The 19,563-nt window shown below is 44.1% G+C and overlaps 1 protein-coding gene across 7 annotated transcripts in view; it reads left to right on the forward strand.

Annotated features, from left to right (window-relative positions):
- SPTBN1 (spectrin beta, non-erythrocytic 1) overlaps positions 1–19,563 on the forward strand; it is a 209,084-nt gene that overhangs the window by 152,332 nt on the left and 37,189 nt on the right. For 6 of the 7 annotated variants that reach the window (XR_011646105.1, XR_011646106.1, XM_058278571.2 and 3 more), the window contains 13 exons: positions 2,209–2,300; positions 3,648–3,728; positions 4,066–4,181; positions 7,228–7,340; positions 8,005–8,192; positions 9,671–9,788; positions 11,906–12,064; positions 12,763–13,065; positions 14,834–14,987; positions 15,674–16,544; positions 16,644–16,781; positions 17,494–18,250; positions 19,132–19,334. Coding sequence is in view for 5 of the 7 variants with exons in the window: in XM_058278571.2 (XP_058134554.1) it covers positions 2,209–2,300; positions 3,648–3,728; positions 4,066–4,181; positions 7,228–7,340; positions 8,005–8,192; positions 9,671–9,788; positions 11,906–12,064; positions 12,763–13,065; positions 14,834–14,987; positions 15,674–16,544; positions 16,644–16,781; positions 17,494–18,250; positions 19,132–19,334 (3,293 nt within the window). In the remaining 2 variants the exon portion in view is untranslated. Of the gene's footprint in view, positions 1–2,208; positions 2,301–3,647; positions 3,729–4,065; positions 4,182–7,227; positions 7,341–7,820; positions 7,916–8,004; positions 8,193–9,670; positions 9,789–11,905; positions 12,065–12,762; positions 13,066–14,833; positions 14,988–15,673; positions 16,545–16,643; positions 16,782–17,493; positions 18,251–19,131; positions 19,335–19,563 lie in introns of those variants that run through there. The other variant, XM_023587599.3, reaches the window with a different exon arrangement.

The raw sequence follows: 19,563 nt of genomic DNA on the forward strand, positions 1-19,563 counted from the left end.
TAATCATAAGAGCTAACACTTACAAGCTCAGCATTTCATATTCTTTATCACATTTCATGCACAACAGCGCTACGAGGTAGCAGCCGTTTTTGTTGCCATACCTCAGATGGGGAAGCTGAGGAGCTGGCCCCAGAACTTGCAATGGTACGGTCCCAGGCAGTCTGATTCTGGCGCCAGTAGGTTAGGAGGGCCGCTCTAGGTGTAATGTCAAAAAGAGGCCACTTACAAATGGCTTAAGAATGCATACCATGGAAGCTCAGCGCTTTAAAAATAATGTAATGTTTTATTATGTACCCTCAAGTTTTTCCAGAGCTTTGTGTCATTTCACAAACATATTACATTTAGGAGATTAGCTTTTACCTCAGAGCCAAAATTGCCACATCTCATCCTTGAAGTTCCATGGAAGTGTTAAGCTCTGAAAAAACTTGAGGGTACATAAATTCTGCCCACTTTATTTTAGAGATTTTATGAGGTTCTTTAATAAAAGTCATTAAACAGGAGTTAGAATATGGACTCGAACAAGGTCTCTGATACATTGCTTTTTATTTATTTATTTATTTTTTGAGGTACTGGAACTGAGATCGAACCCAGGACCTTGTATATGGGAAGCCGATGCTCAATCACTGAGCCACATTGGCTCCCTGAGTTGCTTATTTCATGTTTGCTTGTTATTTGTTTTTTGTTTTTTTTATGAGGCACCGGGGACTGAACCCAGGACCTCCCGTGTGGCAAGCAGGTGCTCAACTGCTTGTGCCACATCTGCTCCCCAGTACATTACTTATTATTTCACACTTTAATGCTTTAAATATAAATGCATTCGTACTCACATGTGCGCACTGTATCACTATTACAGGGTACCTTCCAAAACCATCTCAGTCCTCTACTCCGTAGTTAACAACTCTCCATTCAGTAGCAAAAGGAAACCTGTTTGAGGCATTTTCTTTGTTAATTCCTGGGATCAAAACACCTCTAAACTAGTTCTTAGCATCATGTGTATGTGTTAGAAACACTTCAAATAGGAATAAGTTGAGGACCAAGAGAATAACGGTTGCTTTCTAAATTTGACTATCATTTTGTTTCCCTCACAAAACCCAATCATAATTACTCATGCAAGAAAAACAAAATATTTGTGTAAAACAAAAATATTGAAGTTTTATAGGCAAAGTCATAGTTGGTTAGTGTGTAAATGAAGTTAAATAAATATTCACAGTTTCCAATGTGTTACAGATAAAAATGTAGCTATAAGAGGCCGTAAAAAAGTAATCAAAGTCAACATTCCATAGACTTTTTTTTCAAATCAGCTTTGCCTCTTGCCAGCTGCAAGAGAGGTTTTAGTCCCCTCTTTTAATTTTTTTTATTTTTATTAGTGAAGTTGTAGGTTTACAGAAAAATAAGGCATAAAAGATAGCATTCCCATGTAACACCCTATTATTAACACCTTGCATTAGTATGTTACGTTTTTTACAGTCCATGAAAGAACATTTCTATAGTTGTACTATTAATTATAGTGTGTAGTTTACAAATGGGTTTACTGTGTTATACAATCCTGTTTTTGTTTTTTAAAATTTTGTTCTGGTAACATATATATAACCTAAAACTTCCCCTTATAACCACATTCAGATATAATTCAATGCTTTTAATCACATTCATGATGTGCTACCATCACCACCCCCCATCACCAAAACTACGATCGACCCAAATAGAAACAGTGCATTTGACTTCCCATTCACAACCCCCACCCCGTCTCTGGGAGCTTGGTCAGTTTTTAGGAAATGGTCCATACACTCCCCTCATCATTGAAGGATACGTTCTGTGTGGAAAATGTTCAGTTTTGAAAAACCAGACAGTATTTCTCTGGGGTGTGGTGAGGTTCCAGATTTACTATACGAACCAAGCGCTAGTTCGAATGAGGGAGATTGGCTCTGTTGGCAGAAATGACCCCTAACAGGTGCTGGGAAGTCAGCAGGTAACCGGTCTTCATGTCAGCCTTATCTCTGTGCAAAGCAGCAAATTAGTTCCAATTGGTGTTTCTGTGAAGTGCACCCTGGGTTCAGACAGCATTTTTATCCACACTTAGAGTAGGTTAATCTTCAGGGCTAGGTTTTGGCCGGAAGTTTACTTTTAATATAGACACAGGCCTGTTTTCCTATGACTGTTGTTAAGCAGCTGACCCCATCTATTCGTCTAATATTTCTATGTAAATATTAGATCCAGGATATCAGTGTGGAAACTGAAGACAACAAGGAGAAGAAATCTGCCAAGGATGCATTGCTGCTGTGGTGCCAGATGAAGACAGCTGGGTGAGTGTGAACCAGGAGGTTTTCAGGGCTACTTCTTCCAGGACTCAGTTGCATTGCAGTCATCATTTATAAGACGTTGACAAGTATCTTTTCTACCAGCTTCCACTGAGAAGCCTTGTTAACATGTTAGCAGTTGCTATATTGACATTTTAGCTAGCTTCCAGAATGGAAGGAGTTCTGATTTATTTTCTGGACCTGTCATATCTCCATAATTGGTTTCCTTCTCTTTATTATTAAGGAAGATTTAAGGAGCAGTATATTTTTTTAATTTTAAAACCCTGGAAGTATATTTAGGACTCATGACCGTGAGACTTTTAAAACAACAACAACAATAGCTGTGGGTTTTCTCCTCTTAATTTCTCCAGCCTTTGAAAGCTTTGTGCAGTAAACTTAAGGGTATCCTTTATACATTCTCTGTGTTTTCCTTCCTTTTGTTTTTTCAGTGAATGTTAGTGAAGATATTTTTAGAGAATGCATTTTTTTTTGTGGGTCACTGAAATATCTGGGCTCAGCTGACATTAACTTTTACCATTCTCATCAAATTGACTTGGGGTCTCTCAGCCTTTAGTATTTATTGAGAGCCTATTTTGTATCCAGCTAATTATAGAGTTACTATAGTTAAATACAAGTGTAGCTGTGAAGGATATCATCATTGAATTGTAGGTTTCGAGCTGTTGCTGTGAAGTTAGCGCCTGGGTTGTTTGAACACCATCGAGAACTTACATACAGTTAAATAAGGGGGTCAAGTCACATATGAGTCTCTTATCAACCACAAATATAAAGTTAATCAATGTGGTACAGAATAGCTGATTGATTAGGAATTAATTTCAAACAGGTAAGTTTTCTGACGGAGGTACTTGCTTTACAAAACCTTGTCCAATTAAGTGATATAAGGAAGAAAGAAAGCTGATTATCACGTGGACGTCCTACCTCCTGTCCCAAAGTAACGGGCATATTCATAACTCAGAGACTGCAAGTGCATCATTATGCCTTTGCTGGCAGAATTGGGAACTAGTGGAAGCAGATAGGCCTCAGGGGTGTCTGGGTTGTGGCCACTTTTTTTCCTAAGGAACAATAGTGTTTTAAACCTAGGACAGAATTCGCCTCTCTTGTCAGATTGAATTACCAAGCAAGAAAAGCCGTGTAGGTGTGTTTTAATTTTATAGCAATCTGAAGTTGAAGTGACATTTGCTCTGATTTGATTGTCCTTTTTAAATATTCACTGCCTTAGATACTCCAGTGCTTAAAAGCAAATTTTTTTAAAACACTGCACTTAGCACAAGTGTGAACCTTATTTAGTAAATCTTATTTAGTAAATGCTTGTCCCTTGTGCTTTGTCCTTGGCAGATACCCCAATGTCAATATTCACAATTTCACCACTAGCTGGAGGGATGGCATGGCCTTCAATGCATTGATACACAAACACCGGTAAGTCCTTAGCAAACATGCTACCATTCTCCTATAGCAGATTTGGGTGACTTTTGATCCTCAAATTCATTGCCTTAGTGGAAATTCCAGGGGAATTCCAGGGGAGTGCATTCCAGGGGAGGAAAATTTGAGAGAATGTATAAGTTCTCCCAAGCAAAGTAAACAAGTTCGCTCATTATCTGTTCAAAGTTGTATTTCATTGTTAAATGAAATAATAATCTAGAGTTTCGCTCCACTAGGAAGGGGGTTCTACTATTTTGCAGTAATAGCCATGTCCTTTTGGTCCCATGATGGGTTTCAAGCCATGGATTTGTTGTGTTCCACTGTTGTTCTGTAGACCTGACCTGATTGATTTTGACAAACTGAAGAAATCCAATGCACACTACAATCTGCAGAATGCCTTCAACCTGGCAGAGCAGCACCTGGGCCTCACTAAACTCCTGGACCCTGAGGGTAAGGATGCAACAGAGAAAAGGTGGAACTTAAGCCTCTCTAGCATCGAGGGGTTAATAGCAAATCTGCTTTGTGTCAGTTTGTTTTATTTGTCCTGTATGCCTTGGGAGGTATCAAAGGACAAGAAGCTTAATTTTGGTTGTGGGAATTACATAAGGATTTGTAAAAAGAACAGCATTCATTCGGCATGCCTTGGAGATGAGCATGAGTATGAGTCAAACAAGGCACTTTGAAGAAGGGGACGTGCTAGGCAGAGGGACTTGCAGCAGCAAAGATGCAGAACCAGGAAGGAGGAAGGCATGCTTGGGAACTAACAGGTAGTCTGGTGGGAGTGCTGCTGAGGGAACGCAAAATACCACTGGAAAGGTCGGCAGGTGGGAGTCTGTTCAGCAGGTGTGGGCAATTGCTGAAGGCTTTTAGCAGCTGCGCTGAAGGGGATGACCTGGCCCGGGACCTCAAGAGGTGTTTGTCGACTGACATTCTTCTAGATGTGGCAATCAGGGTGGTTTGGAATGCTTGGAGATTGGAGGCAGGGACCTTGTTAGGAGACCACTCAGGGTGTGCTTTTAGGCAGGGAAGACCCAACAGAGGGCAGCACGTTTGGGCAGGGCAATGTGTGGGTGGACACGCAGTCCCTTCCCAGGGCCGGCGGCACCCCATACTCTCTGGGTGAGCTGACCTCCCTCCACTCTGCAGGTCCCTGCTGCAGGGCTCCAGAGACTCTCTGCAAGCAATGCGGAGCTCCCACGTACGGGGCAGGCCCCCCGGTTGTAGCACCTTTGCTTAATCTTAATTCCAGTCTTCATTCTAGCCTAAGCTATCCTGGGACCTTTTTCCAATTTTGAGAAACATTTCAAATAGAAGAATTTGTAGTACTGGAACTTTATAAATCCCTCTGAGCTGTGAGCAAATATATTAGAGAGAGAAAACAGTGTATGTGAGTGAAAGTTTCAAGTTCTTATAAATATAGAACAGGAAGTTTAATTCCCCAAGGGCAGATAGAGGTCATGAGGCTGCCAGGCAAGCTTCTTGCTATTTTCCAATGTATCCGATTCACTGATATGTTCACTACAGGAAACAGAGATAAAATTATTTTTGTGCTAACTCATTAAATGATTTCTCAATATAAATAGAAAAATGAAATTCCTTGTGTTGTGATAAATCTCCAGCCTTAACCCCTATCTTGCTGTGGGAAGGAATTTTTCTTTGGCCCTAGTTCTTGGTGCTTTGTAAAGAACCTCTTTTCTGTCACTGACAATTTTTTTTTAAATCCCATTAGTCTTTCTAATAGCCCCCCAGTATGAAAAAGGGATTGATGTTCCCCAGGTCATAAGACAAGGACCTCCAGAAGGCAGCTGATGTCACTTTTCCTGTGGGTTTAGTCTTATATTAGTTGCTATTGGCTCCAGTGCCCCAAAGAACATCTGTTAAAATATACTTGTAGACAGGTTAAAAAAAAAATCACCTGCTTGCTCCTCCATTAGATCGACATTTTGCATTTAATCAATGGCATACAAGACTGGCATCTTTTTTTGTCTTTCCCCCAAATCTTTTTCTTTTGGCCAATTTGGGCAATGCTGAGCAGAGATAGGAGTTGGCCACAGAAGCCCTGGGTGGGAACAGGAGCTGGTTCTGGTCCCGCTGCCAGCCCTTTTCCCTCATGTCTCATCTTTAAAATAAGAGAAGCAATCCTGCCTCACATAGGGCTGTCAAGAGGGCAGAAATGAAGGAGTATGTGGGGCTGTATACTGAAAAGGAACCTGATGTGTCCATTAAGAGCTATCCTATGTGTTCCATTCTCAACCTGTCCCAAGTTGGGTACATCACTCAATATTGCCATACCTCAAAGACTTGCCATTTGTGTTCATTTTCTCCCTCCCTCAGTAAAAATGTTTCAAGCACCCACTTTTTGCAAGACAGGACATTAGGGGTTTGGGATGTGGTGGCAGAGGTTTACAAAGACAAGGTTCATCCCCTCAGGACTTAGTCTTGTAAGACAAACAAAACCTGTGTAAATAATTACAATGCCTGGTGTTTTGTGCACCCGTGTAAACAAAGTGTAAGGGATCTTAGAGGGGGATGATGCTAACTCTGGCTGTAGAGATCAGAACTTTTGAGCTGGACCCTGAAAAACAGGAAAAGGATGATGGGGTGGGGAAGGCCAATTCAGGCAAAGAAAAGTTGTGAGTAGAGAAGGGAATATTGGAAATTGAGGGGCATGTTTGGGAATGGTTGAATAGGCAAGCTTGGGTCAGGTACACAGTGCCCAAGAAGATGTAGTAGGCTAGAGGATTAAACTGTGTGGAACAATGCCTGGCACTACTGAGGAAGTCCCAGTAATTATTTGATGAATAATCTGATGGAAGGAAGGGAAGGAAAGGTTCTAGAGGACTTAAGGGGCTCATATTTTATTCTCCATATTGCAAGGCACTTGTGAGTAATTTTAAGCTAGGAGAGAAGGACATACGTTCCTAGCTATGCTTCTGAAAGGTCAACCCAGCTGCAGAACGTGAGGTGACTTGAGTCACGGGGGAGACCCGGTGAGGAAGCCATTGCTTCAGGTGGTGGTTATGTGACCGTGAGGGTCTAAACCATGAGGAGCAAGAAAGAGTCCATCAACAGAATCATCCAGACTCAGGCTCAATGACTAACTGGATATGGGTAATTAGGAGATAAATGCGAGAGGACACCAAGGGACCAGGAGGAATTCTGGTGCCATCAGCAGAAATGAGAACTCGAGAAGCACAAACCCATTGGGAGGGAAGGTAAACATGGTATGTCTGAGGGCAGCCACATGGCTGTGGATTCTGCCTGGAATCTTCTGGAGAAAGGATCCGATCTCTGAAAACTTCTGTCCTGTATTGCACTTAAAGTTGGGCAGATAAAAGGCATGTGATGAATACACATCTAATTAGAGAATCAGATAGTTTTGTCATCATTATCCTTATTAATGCACTGAAGGTGGGATCTCACGTACAAAGGTGACACTGGACTGTTGAGTGTTGAAAAACTGCGAGCCAGGGACTAAAGGAAGTCTCTGTTTCAGACATCAGTGTGGACCACCCTGACGAGAAGTCCATTATCACTTACGTGGTGACTTATTACCACTACTTTTCTAAGATGAAGGCTTTGGCTGTTGAAGGAAAACGGATTGGAAAGGTGAGCTTACACCAATTTTGTAGTTCTGAGACACAATTAAGGTTCCTATAAGGTGGGGTGACTGAGCACCTCAGTCTCCCCTGTACTCAGTTGTATAAGGGAGCTGACGAGGGTAACAGATTCAGAAACAGCCCTCTTCTCAGGCCAGGAAATTTAATTATTGAAAATGTGTGAGTTGGCTGATGGCATGGGCCTGAAACCATACTTATCACAGCTGGAGAGGCCCCAGTATTGTGCCTTACCTTTCTGGTTTGGTTGATGTTTATTTGTCATATTTTTTAAAGTACCTTAGACGTGATGGCACTGTCCTCTCAATAGAATGGAATAGAAAACTCCTGGGTATTCATGGACCAAACAAAGCCGAGCCCAGAGCCCTTTTTCATTCCTCCACTTTGGAGGTTAGGCAACCTGAGTTGTCCAGAATCTTAAATCCTTCGCCTGGGGCTTGGGAGGTTACAAAACCAATTGCAGTGGAGGAAGCTGTCTCTGCTCTCAAGGATCGCCACAGTCTGAGTGCCTTTCAGCAAAGGGTTCCTTGTGTCAAAATGCTTTCTCCCAAAAGCCGGTTATCTAGTGTATGTATGCTCATATAATATTGTAATCCTCTTTTTCTTAAAATAATGATAAGATCTTGTTTTTCAATTTCTCTGACCCTTGTTTACAGGTGCTCGACAATGCTATTGAAACAGAAAAAATGATTGAGAAGTATGAATCACTTGCCTCTGATCTTCTGGAGTGGATTGAACAAACCATCATTATTCTGAACAATCGTAAATTTGCCAATTCACTGGTCGGGGTTCAGCAACAGCTTCAGGCATTCAACACTTACCGCACTGTGGAGAAGCCACCCAAGTAAGTTGCAGATTGGAATTCATTTCCATTAATATGGTAAGAGATGATTACAGCCAGGGAACCCCTGACTTCTGGGATCTCATCTCTTAACTGTGAATACCCTCTCACTAGTGGCCTTTCTTTTTTCTTCTCTTCTGATCCTCCTGTGTCTCTGTGACTCACTACAAATCAGACCCTTGTCTAAGCCCTTTCCAGTAGAAATGTGCCATTGGACATATAGGATATGTGAGAAACTTAAAAGTTGGTACAGGTCCCTAATCCCTTATCTGAAACCTTTGTGCCGAATGTATTTCTGAATTCCAGTTTTTTTGGATTTTGGAAAGGTAGCACAGCAAATACATTGTATATTATTTTATAATATTCCAGTGGGTCTGAGGCAGTGGCCTGTAGTTAATCCCATTAATATTTCTGAGGTAAAATGAATACTCACACTGTGTGGGATTAAAAAAAGAAAAGAAGTTGTCTCAGTTCAGATCAGGTTTTACTGCCAAATGAGTTATTACAAAAAAATGTGATTTTCACATCTTTTTTCACTTCACAGTTGTTGGTAAGGGACTGTGGACCTGTTGTACCATAGTTCAAAATCATTCCTCTTTTTTTCTGTCATGAATTTTTTTTTTTTTAAATTTATTTATTTCTCTCCCTTTCCACTCCCTCCCCGGTTGTCTGTTCTCTGTGTCTATTTGCTGCATCGTCATCTTTGTCCGCTTCTGTGGTGTCATCAGCGGCACAGGAATCTGTGTTTCTTTTTGTTGCGTCATCTTGTTGTGTCAGCTCTCCGTGTGTGTGGCACCATTCCTGGGCAGGCTGCACCTTCTTTCGTGCTGGGCGGCTCTCCTTACAGGGCACACTCCTTGCTTGTGGGGCTCCCCTATGCGGGGACACTCCTGCATGGCAGGGCACTCCTTGCGTGCATCAGCACTGCGCATGGGCCAGCTCCACACGGGTCAAGGAGGCCCGGGGTTTGAATTGCGGACCTCCCATGTGGTAGATGGATGCCCTAATCACTGGGTCAAGTGTGCTTCCCTGTCATGAATTTCTTAATGAGGGCTCTGAACTCTGTTGAAAATTGCAGTAGGTGGACATTTGAAATAATCAGGTTGAATGCATGCAGCCATGCTTTCTGAATGAAATAAGTCCATTGTCCAGGACTTATGGTTTAAACCTTGAGTGAGGTGATTAATGAGAGCATTGTGAGCCCTTCACACCCTCAAATACAAATCTCAGCAACAAGCATATAACCACCAAAAAAAAAAAAGAACCACGGCTTGGCATATTTGATGTTTGTGATACCTGAAAACTAACCCACTGCTGTCTCTCTAAACAGGTACTTCACATAAATCAGACCAGTGATAAATGGCTTTTTAAATTGTGTGACTGTGAAAAGTTTTTTTTTCTCCAGAAACAAATGGATTTTTTCCCCTTGAAAGAACAAAAAATAGTGAATAGTGTTTATGGTTGTTTTTCTCTGTGCTTAGATTCACTGAAAAGGGAAATTTGGAAGTACTGCTTTTCACCATTCAGAGCAAGATGAGGGCCAACAACCAGAAGGTCTACATGCCACGGGAGGGCAAACTCATCTCTGATATCAACAAGGTAAAACCACCCATCCTTTTCTGTTTTGACCCTAACCTCCCCTAAGCTTTAGGTTTAGTCACTGGGTCTTGATTGTTAAAAGGGCAGGAGACTGTGAAAGAGTCTGCCACGCCTGTTGAATTGATAATCTGGCAACTGTTGCTCAGGTTTGAGATCAAGGTATCCGAGATTGGCCAGCTTGTTGGAGGTTTAGGGGGCAGGTCAGACTTCACCCTGACCCAGGCTCTTTACCTTGTTCTAGTATATGTTTAGTATTCCTCTCATCTGCCCAAGGCACCTTGAATATCTTTAACTTGCAGAAGGGGAAACTTGAAAACTCTCAATTCATGTGTCTGGAATCTTTAGGGTTTTGATGGGGTTTGGGCTCCCACAGAGAAGCTGTCAATTAAACACTTTACATTTTTCTGCCTCTGTGTCTGCAATTACAGTATTTCACAGTGGGCATGATTTCCAACTAGAGATTTGAAAACTCTAGAACTGTGTTGGTCATTTGCACACATTTAGATTTTTTTTGCATGGAATCTTTTAAATTTTTTTAGTGGGAAATGAGATAAGTTTAATGTGGACAATCAGAATTTTGAAAGATACTCAGATATGCAATTAAAAATAAATGACTTCAGGATGGGGTGAATGAGATTAATGCAAATTATTTCTGAGAAAAATCATTTATCTTTTTTATATGATCAAAACTGTTTAAGGTAATTACTTTATTTCCTTTCAAAGTTGAAGAGATTTATAGTTTAGTTTTAATGCTTCATACCTTCACTATTATTTTTTCAAAATATAAGACAGGATCTTAAGATTCAGGCTGAGGATAGTATTCCCATGGGGATAAATGGCGGGGGGGGGGGGGGGGGGGGTTATTTTGAGTATTTTTACTCAAGCCTTGAGAGTTGATGAGGGTGGGAGAGGATCAGCCTTAAAGTTTCTGGGTCCATTTTTCTTTCTTTTTTAAAAAATTATTAGAGCAATTGTAAGTTTAAGAAAGGACAGTTCCCATATAACCCTCCTCACACACAGTTTTCCTTATTGCTAACAATTTGCATTAAGGTTGTACCTCTGTTAAAATTGTTGAAACAATATCGTTATCATTTTACTGTTAACTATAATCCATGGTTTACCTTAGGATTCATTCTTTGTGTTCTACACATCTATGACTATTTTTACTATGGCAACATATATACAACCTAAAATTTCCCATTTTATCTGCTTTCAAATGTCCAATTTGGTGGTGGTAATTGCTTTCACAAAATTGAACTTTCATTACCTTTAATAATCTTAGCAGATTCACAGCTTTCCATGATGGCTCACCACCATCCATGGAAAACTGTGAATCTGCTAAGATGATTACTTTTAGAACTGAGTGGGATAAGGTTAGGGTTAACATTTGGATTCAATTCCTACATCACTGTCCTACCTTCACTAAAACATGATTTAGTAAGAATTGATGTTTCATGTTGCCAAAACTGTTCCATCATCCCAAAGAGAAACTGTACCAATTAACCATTAACTCCTCATTCCTCACCCCCACTTGGCCTCTAGTAACCTGTATTCCAGTTTCTAACTTCATCAATTTCCATATTCTACTTATTTTAAATTAGTGAGATCATACAATATTTGTTTATCCTTTTGTGTCTGGCTTATTTTACTCAGCATACTGTCTTCAAAGTCCATCCGTGTTGTGCATCAAACCTTCATTCCTTTTTACATCCAAATAATCCATTTGTATATCTACACGTACCACATTTCATTTATCCATTCATTGACTTGGGGTATACCTTTTGGCTATTGTGAATAATGCCCTTACAGCCATTGTTGGGCAAGTATTTGTTCTAGGTCCTGCTTTTCAGTTCTCTCAGGTTATACCAACAAGTAGCAATGCTACCCAATCATATGGTAATTCTGTACTTAAACCACCAAACTATTTAACATAGTGGCTGCGCCGTTTTACATTCCGACCAACAGTGTATGAGGGTTCCTATTTCTCCATGTCATGGCCAACGTTGTTATTTCTTTATTTTTTTTAATAGTAGCCATTCTAGTGGGTGGAAAATACTGATTTCGCTGTTGACTATAGCCAAGAAAGTTTCTTCACTTTTTTTTTTTAATTTCCAAAGGCCTGGGAGAGACTGGAAAAAGCAGAACATGAGAGAGAACTGGCATTGCGGAATGAGCTCATAAGACAGGAGAAACTGGAACAACTCGCCCGCAGATTCGATCGCAAGGCAGCTATGAGGGAGACTTGGCTGAGCGAAAACCAGCGTCTGGTGTCTCAGGTTCTGTTCTAGATACTATTAGAGAAAGTGTTCCCGGGGTCATCTAGAAATGTAGACCCCATGCAAGGTCTGTGGGGCATGGGACAGTGCTTATCCCAGACAATTAGGGAACTCATCTTGGAGTTAGTTCATCAGCGTACCTAGTATTCTAACTCCAAGGCTGAAATGGCCCTTCAAGACATCTTGCCCGCTTCCCATGAAGAAGATGTTTATCATTTCTCTTCTGTTTATCTAACTTTTCATTGATTTAGAAGCATGGAAGCAGCTCAAGCCTAGTTTGTTTATAACCAGTGAGTGTATGTGTACATTCACATTTATAAATGTCACTCTTTTCCTCAATCACTGACCAGCTAACTCTTCAAGCATTGGAACTGGTTGTGAAATAAATAAAAGTGGCTTTCCTTTCTACTCGGTGTGACGTAAACCATAACCTGCTCTAGTCTTTTTTTTAAGTCAGGTGCTAGATGTGAGCTGGAGCTTTGCTTTAGGGTGGAGGGCCTCTGAGCTCCAGCGCAGAGCTTTAAGGGTCCTGGGGAAGACAGAGCCCGGGGTGGGGCGTCAAGCCGGGGGTGGACCAGGGGACTGTACTTGACTTTAGGACCACCATTGAAGATGTGCTTAGGATTCCACTCTCTTTTTTCTTTGTTCCAATTGGATGGCTCTTTTATTTCGTTACTTTTTGTTCCTTTTCTCTGTAGGACAACTTTGGATTTGACCTTCCAGCAGTTGAGGCTGCCACAAAAAAACATGAGGCCATTGAGACAGACATCGCTGCATATGAAGAGCGTGTGCAGGCTGTGGTGGCCGTGGCCAGGGAGCTGGAGGCAGAGAACTACCACGACATCAAACGCATCACGGCGAGGAAGGACAATGTCATCCGGCTCTGGGAGTACCTGCTGGAGTTGCTCAGGGCCCGGCGGCAGCGCCTCGAGATGAACCTGGGGCTGCAGAAGATATTCCAGGAAATGCTCTACATTATGGACTGGATGGACGAAATGAAGGTAAAACTCCACTGATGGAATGGAGAGCAGGCCAAAGCTGATTAGGTTGGACCTACTTGCTGGAACCCACACACCGACCAGTCTCCACTCCCCCCAACATAGAGTTCTACCCCTCTGGTCTAAGTGCCCACTCGTACAGCCAAAGAGGGACCACATGGCCCATGGGGAAAAACTTAGCTCACAAGTTAAATTAGGTCTAAAGTCTGAAAAGGCTGTGAGGAAGACAAGTTCACTAGCCAGAGGCCTGTTGTGATTTAGATCTAAAGTGTAAACTTCCTGCATTGTAGGAAATCCATTTAGTTGTGGTGGTCTTTGCTTTTAATCCTTGGGTTGAACTGACTTTCTGTCTCATTTATCTTTCTCTGTGTGTGGGGCCTAGTTTAGAAGAGGGTCCAGGAGAGTGGTGTTGGCAGGTTGAAAGTGGTAGGCAGTGTAGACAGAGCCCAGTTCTGGAACCAAGTAACCAGAGTTCAGATGATGGGGTTCCTGTGTATCTTTCTTTGTACCTTATTTGTTTAAGTGGAGATTATACTCACTGTCTCCCATCAGGTCATTGTGAGGATTAGTGAGGGCATGTCATATACGTACAGCTCCTAGGACAGTAGTGGCTGCTAGTGCTGGCGAGTGTGTCCCCTTCCATTATCCACAGATCTGAACATAGCATTCCAAGTTCTTGCCCTGCCTGGGCCTGCTTGTGGCCTCTGATGCAGGTCATGCAAAGCTTATCTATGTCAAGGAAGGCATTTAGCCCTGTAGGTAGAACAGAAGGGGGCAGTTTTCAGACAATCTTGTGACCCTCCTTTATCTCAGCGTATTGTGTTCCTAGGCTTGACCTTAAGCAAGGAATTTCCTTCACATGATGTAAGCCCTTGTCTCATGCTTACCTCTTGAACTCTTTCGGGCAGAAGGTCAAAATCACTTGATGCCATCAGTTTTCTCTCCTTTTATCCCAGATTTATAATGTTCTTAGATTTGGCCTGTCTTGATCACTGAAAATAGAACTGTACATAAAATGAAGCAGAAAGGTGTTGTGTATTTTATAAATCATCATGTACATTGTAATTTGGGTTGAACCAGAGACTTCTTCAGAAATAAGAGTGACATAGAAATTCCATCTGGAGAGGATGTAGGATGAGACCCCCAAATTGGCAAGTTGGTGGAGGAAACCAAAAACAAAGGGTCACTGGGTTCAAACTTAAACCCAGGAAGTTACTTCTTGTGTATTAAACATGGCCACCTCCCTGTGCTGTCTATATTTGGTTGAATCAACTAGAATTTGGAAGAATCAACTAGATCTTCTCCCATTGATTATACAGGTATCTTAGAAGCATACCAATATCCAAGAAAGTGTTCACTTTGAGGGCCAGGAACTTCTGAGAAATTTTTTAAACTTTAAAGTGAGACAATTCTACTGCCTCTGTGTCTTGTCTTCTTGAATAGATGTTGCAGCAGTTTTCTTGGTGCCTCAGTTTACATTTTGGAACCTTTCGTAGCAAACCCCTCCCCCCATTTTGTACCTTTTAGCATAAATTTGGCTTATTCCTGGTGGATGATCCTAAGTTTATTCTGTCTCTCCTGCTGCTGGCTCTCAGGTTTGCTTTGTTTTGCTCTGACTTGATCGTCATCATCTTCCCCCAAAGGTGTATGGAGAATGGCCAGCTGGAGGGAGGTGCAGCTTGGTGGCTGTCTCTTGGCTCCTGCAGAGATTGTGATGCTGAAGCCCAGGCTGTGATTCACAGATGTTCCTTCTGTTGCCCCTTGCTCTCAGGTGCTATTATTGTCTCAAGACTATGGAAAACACTTGCTGGGCGTGGAAGACCTATTACAGAAGCATGCCCTGGTGGAAGCAGACATTGGCATCCAGGCAGAGCGGGTGAGGGGTGTCAATGCCTCTGCCCAGAAGTTTGCGGCAGATGGGGAAGGTAAGGATGGGACCGTCCCAAGCATTATGTTACCTCCTGGTGAAATAGGAGGTAAGCTGTGTGTAGCAGTACAGTAGTGGGGCTTTTGACGTTACTGCACTAGCGTAGGTTCCCAGTTGACTTGTCTGATGCTGTGTCATGGGGATGTGAGAGGCAGTGGGTGGCCTTCTGAACACTTCGAACTCTATCTTGCTTCTTTGAAGAGGACATGTCTCTTCCTCAAATATGTAAATGCTCCTTGGTTTTGAATGAAGCTTTACCAGCCACACTTGACATGGACACATACCGACTGCTGGTGTGGCTGCTTGCACACCCTGCGGCCCTCGCATCTGGTTGCACATCTCTGTGTGGCGGAAGGATTTTGTTTGGTTTCCTACATTTTAGAAGACAAGCCCAGCTCCGTTCTTTCATATGATTCATGTATTTTCTTGGTTCATAAAGTGATCACTTTGATTGCATTTTGGGCAAAAAAAAAAAAAAATAAGGCTTTGTCATTGCCCTCCTGTTCCAAATCAAGACCCTGGAAGTAGCTCCATTGCTGTTAAACCTTCCAACTTGGCCCTGCATTTTAGAATCAAACCGGCAACCTAATAGTAAGACCATGCAATGTAGCTTCCTGCCGACAAATTGCAGGAACTCTTGCCTGTCTCTACAAATAGTCACGTTCCTTCATTGGTGTTAAACAGGTTACAAGCCCTGTGACCCCCAGGTGATCCGAGACCGTGTGGCCCACATGGAGTTCTGTTACCAAGAGCTCTGCCAGCTGGCTGCCGAGCGCCGGGCCCGCCTCGAAGAGTCCCGTCGCCTCTGGAAGTTCTTCTGGGAAATGGCTGAAGAGGAAAGCTGGATACGGGAGAAGGAGAAGATCTTGTCCTCTGACGATTACGGGAAAGACCTGACCAGCGTCATGCGCCTGCTGAGCAAACACCGGGCATTTGAGGACGAGATGAGCGGCCGCAGCAGCCACTTTGAGCAGGCCATCAAAGAAGGTGAAGACATGATCGCCGAGGAGCACTTCGGGTCGGAGAAGATCCGGGAGAGGATCGTGTACATCCGGGAGCAGTGGGCCAACCTGGAGCAGCTCTCAGCCATTCGGAAGACGCGCCTAGAGGAGGCCTCGCTGCTGCACCAGTTCCAGGCGGATGCCGATGACATCGATGCTTGGATGTTGGACATCCTCAAGATCGTCTCCAGCAACGATGTGGGCCACGATGAGTACTCCACACAGTCCCTGGTCAAGAAACACAAGGATGTGGCGGAAGAGATTGCTAACTACCGGCCCACCATCGACACACTGCATGAGCAGGCCGGCGCCCTCCCGCAGGAGCACGCAGAGTCCCCAGATGTGCGGGGCAGGCTGTCGGGCATCGAGGAGCGCTACAAGGAGGTGGCCGAGCTGACACGGCTGAGGAAGCAGGCGCTCCAGGACACGCTGGCCCTGTACAAGATGTTCAGTGAAGCTGATGCGTGCGAGCTCTGGATCGATGAGAAGGAGCTGTGGCTCAACAACATGCAGATCCCAGAGAAGCTGGAGGACCTGGAGGTCATTCAGCACAGGTGAGCAGGGGCCAGCAGGGTCCGCGGGGCTAGGGTGCCAGCCTGCCCTCATTACCACCAGTGACAGAAGTTGACCACCCTGTTGAATTGCCTTTTCAGATTTGAGAGCCTAGAACCGGAAATGAACAACCAGGCTTCCCGCGTTGCGGTGGTGAACCAGATTGCACGGCAGCTCATGCACAGTGGCCACCCAAGTGAGAAGGAAATCAAAGCCCAGCAGGACAAACTCAACACAAGGTGAGCGTGAGGCCAGTGGTGCGCCTGATGTCTCCCTCCCCACGTTTGGAACTTAGGAGGGAAATTCACTGTCGGGAATTTCCTGGATGGGGTCACTGGCACGTGGCACTGGTGTCATGGTGTTGGCATCTGCTTTCGACACAGCCTGGTTTGGTAAGAGACTTATCTCTGGGTGATGTCCTTCGGGCAGGAGGATGAACCAAGCCAGCCTGGCACCTGCACCGTCCCTTTTAAAATGATTCCTATGGTCACTGAGAGTCCTGATGATAAAGGTAGACCTTTGTCCCAGCCTTATCTCTCTGTTGAATAAATACACATGAGAGTAGATCATGGTGACAGGCTGGCTTAGGTTCAGAAGGAGACTGTCAAACCTTTAGATTTAGTAAATGTTCATTGGGTGCATTTCAGAGATGAGTAAATTGTGTATTGCGTACATGAATTAGTTGACTCTTTCAGGGAGGACAGATGCGTTATAACTGGTGATGTCTGAGCTCTTTCACAGGTCCCTCTTAATGTCAGGCTTTATCTGGGTTATGATATGTCCCTGAGTTGCTTGTGTAATATTTGGAGTCTGCAGCCTGAGTGAGGAAAGACTTTTTGAGGTGGAAAAGTAAAAAGAACAGCTTTAACCTTTGCTACTAATTTCATTTTTTAGCCTCGAGCTTTTAGTCTCTCTCTCACACTGTTCTCTCCGCTGCCTCTGCATTCACAGGTGGAGTCAGTTCAGAGAACTGGTGGACAGGAAGAAGGACGCACTTCTGTCTGCGCTGAGCATACAAAACTACCACCTCGAGTGCAATGAAACCAAATCCTGGATTCGGGAGAAGACCAAGGTCATCGAGTCCACCCAGGACCTGGGCAACGACCTGGCCGGCGTCATGGCCCTGCAGCGCAAGCTGACGGGGATGGAGCGAGACCTGGTGGCCATTGAGGCGAAGCTCAGCGACCTGCAGAAGGAGGCAGAGAAGCTGGAATCGGAGCACCCCGACCAGGCCCAGGCCATCCTGTCTCGGCTGGCCGAGATCAGCGACGTGTGGGAGGAGATGAAGACCACCCTGAAGAACCGCGAGGCCTCCCTAGGAGAGGCCAGCAAGCTGCAGCAGTTCCTGCGGGACCTGGACGACTTCCAGTCCTGGCTCTCCAGGACCCAGACGGCCATCGCCTCGGAAGACATGCCCAATACCCTGGCTGAGGCGGAGAAGCTCCTCACCCAGCACGAGAACATCAAAAACGAGATCGACAACTACGAGGAGGACTACCAGAAGATGAGGGACATGGGCGAGATGGTCACCCAGGGGCAGACCGACGCTCAGTACATGTTTCTGCGGCAGCGGCTGCAGGCCCTGGACACTGGGTGGAACGAGCTCCACAAGATGTGGGAGAACAGGCAAAATCTCCTCTCCCAGTCGCACGCCTACCAGCTGTTCCTCAGGGACACGAAGCAAGCCGAAGCCTTTCTTAACAACCAGGTAACCTTCGTCGTTGCCTCTGCTTCCTTCCTGCTAGAGGAGGCCCATGGTGCCTTTTGAAGCCTTTTGACCAGGGCTGTATGTTTAACCACACCTGTGTGAGATTAGAAGGTTTAATTAGAAGAAGTTAGACAGATTTCCCTGACTTGTAAGGCACTGGAACCCATCACAAGGAAGGGACAGGAGTTGAGGAAGACTTTTTCTTTAGGGGGTGGGGGGTGCTGCTCCTGACCTTGCGGAGTGGGGTTGGGTTTCAGCTGCTGTCGGAGGACTTAACGTTGATCGCACATCTTCGTAGTGTTTCATCAGATGGACACCGTTTTGTGAGATCAGTATTAGTCCAACTTAAGAGGTGCAGTGAGGTTTTTTTTTTAGTGGGGACTGAATGGCTCTGTCTTCCTTGCTCTAGAAGGGCAAGGGATGTGCTCATGGCCTCGCCTGATGACACAAGGCAGAAATTTAGAGAAGGAAAGACGGCTGTGGGTGGTCACCAGCAGCAGGGTGGTTGACCTCTCTTAAAAGAGAGCTGGACGGTAGGTTGGTTGCCGTCGCCTTCGTGAGCACATGAGAGGGCCCTTGTGGCTGCTACACAACGTTTTGGTTACTTTCCTCACTGACTTTGGGAATAAACTTAATGCATTTAACCACTAAGGGAAATTTAGTCATTTATGGAAATTAACATAGTGGAGCCCACTGGAATTTTTTTTTCCTCCCGACTTATTTTATGAGCCAATAGATTGTTTAATTTAACTGTGTCATGAAGCAAGAATTGTGAAGTATGTTGCATGGAAGTCTAGAATACAGGAAAAGAGTCCTTTCATTATCCTGAAAGTGAGATGTATCTGACATGACATCCTGCTGTTTCTCCTTTTTAAAATAAGGAGTATGTTTTGGCCCATACTGAAATGCCCACCACCTTGGAAGGAGCTGAAGCAGCCATTAAAAAACAGGAGGACTTCATGACCACCATGGATGCCAACGAGGAGAAGATCAATGCTGTTGTGGAGACCGGCCGGAGGCTGGTGAGCGACGGGAACATCAACTCGGATCGCATCCAGGAGAAGGTGGACTCCATTGATGACAGGTGTGGTTTTCTGAGGGGCAGCCTGGGATCCATTGGCCAGAAGTCCCTGGGACTGTGGGCGTGGATTTCCCAATGGGGGCCATATGGGCACCTAGCAGAATTTAATCTGCCAACCATAGAAGACGAGCAGGTAGTAGGTGAACAGCTGCCTGCGATTGTGGTTCTTGTTTTAACACATGTGCAAGTGACCACAAAGGAAAGTCAGAAGCTGAACTATCCCTTAGTCAAA

Source organism: Dasypus novemcinctus, chromosome 17 (genome assembly GCF_030445035.2).
Source record: "Dasypus novemcinctus isolate mDasNov1 chromosome 17, mDasNov1.1.hap2, whole genome shotgun sequence".
Classification (NCBI taxonomy): Eukaryota; Metazoa; Chordata; class Mammalia; order Cingulata; family Dasypodidae; genus Dasypus; species Dasypus novemcinctus.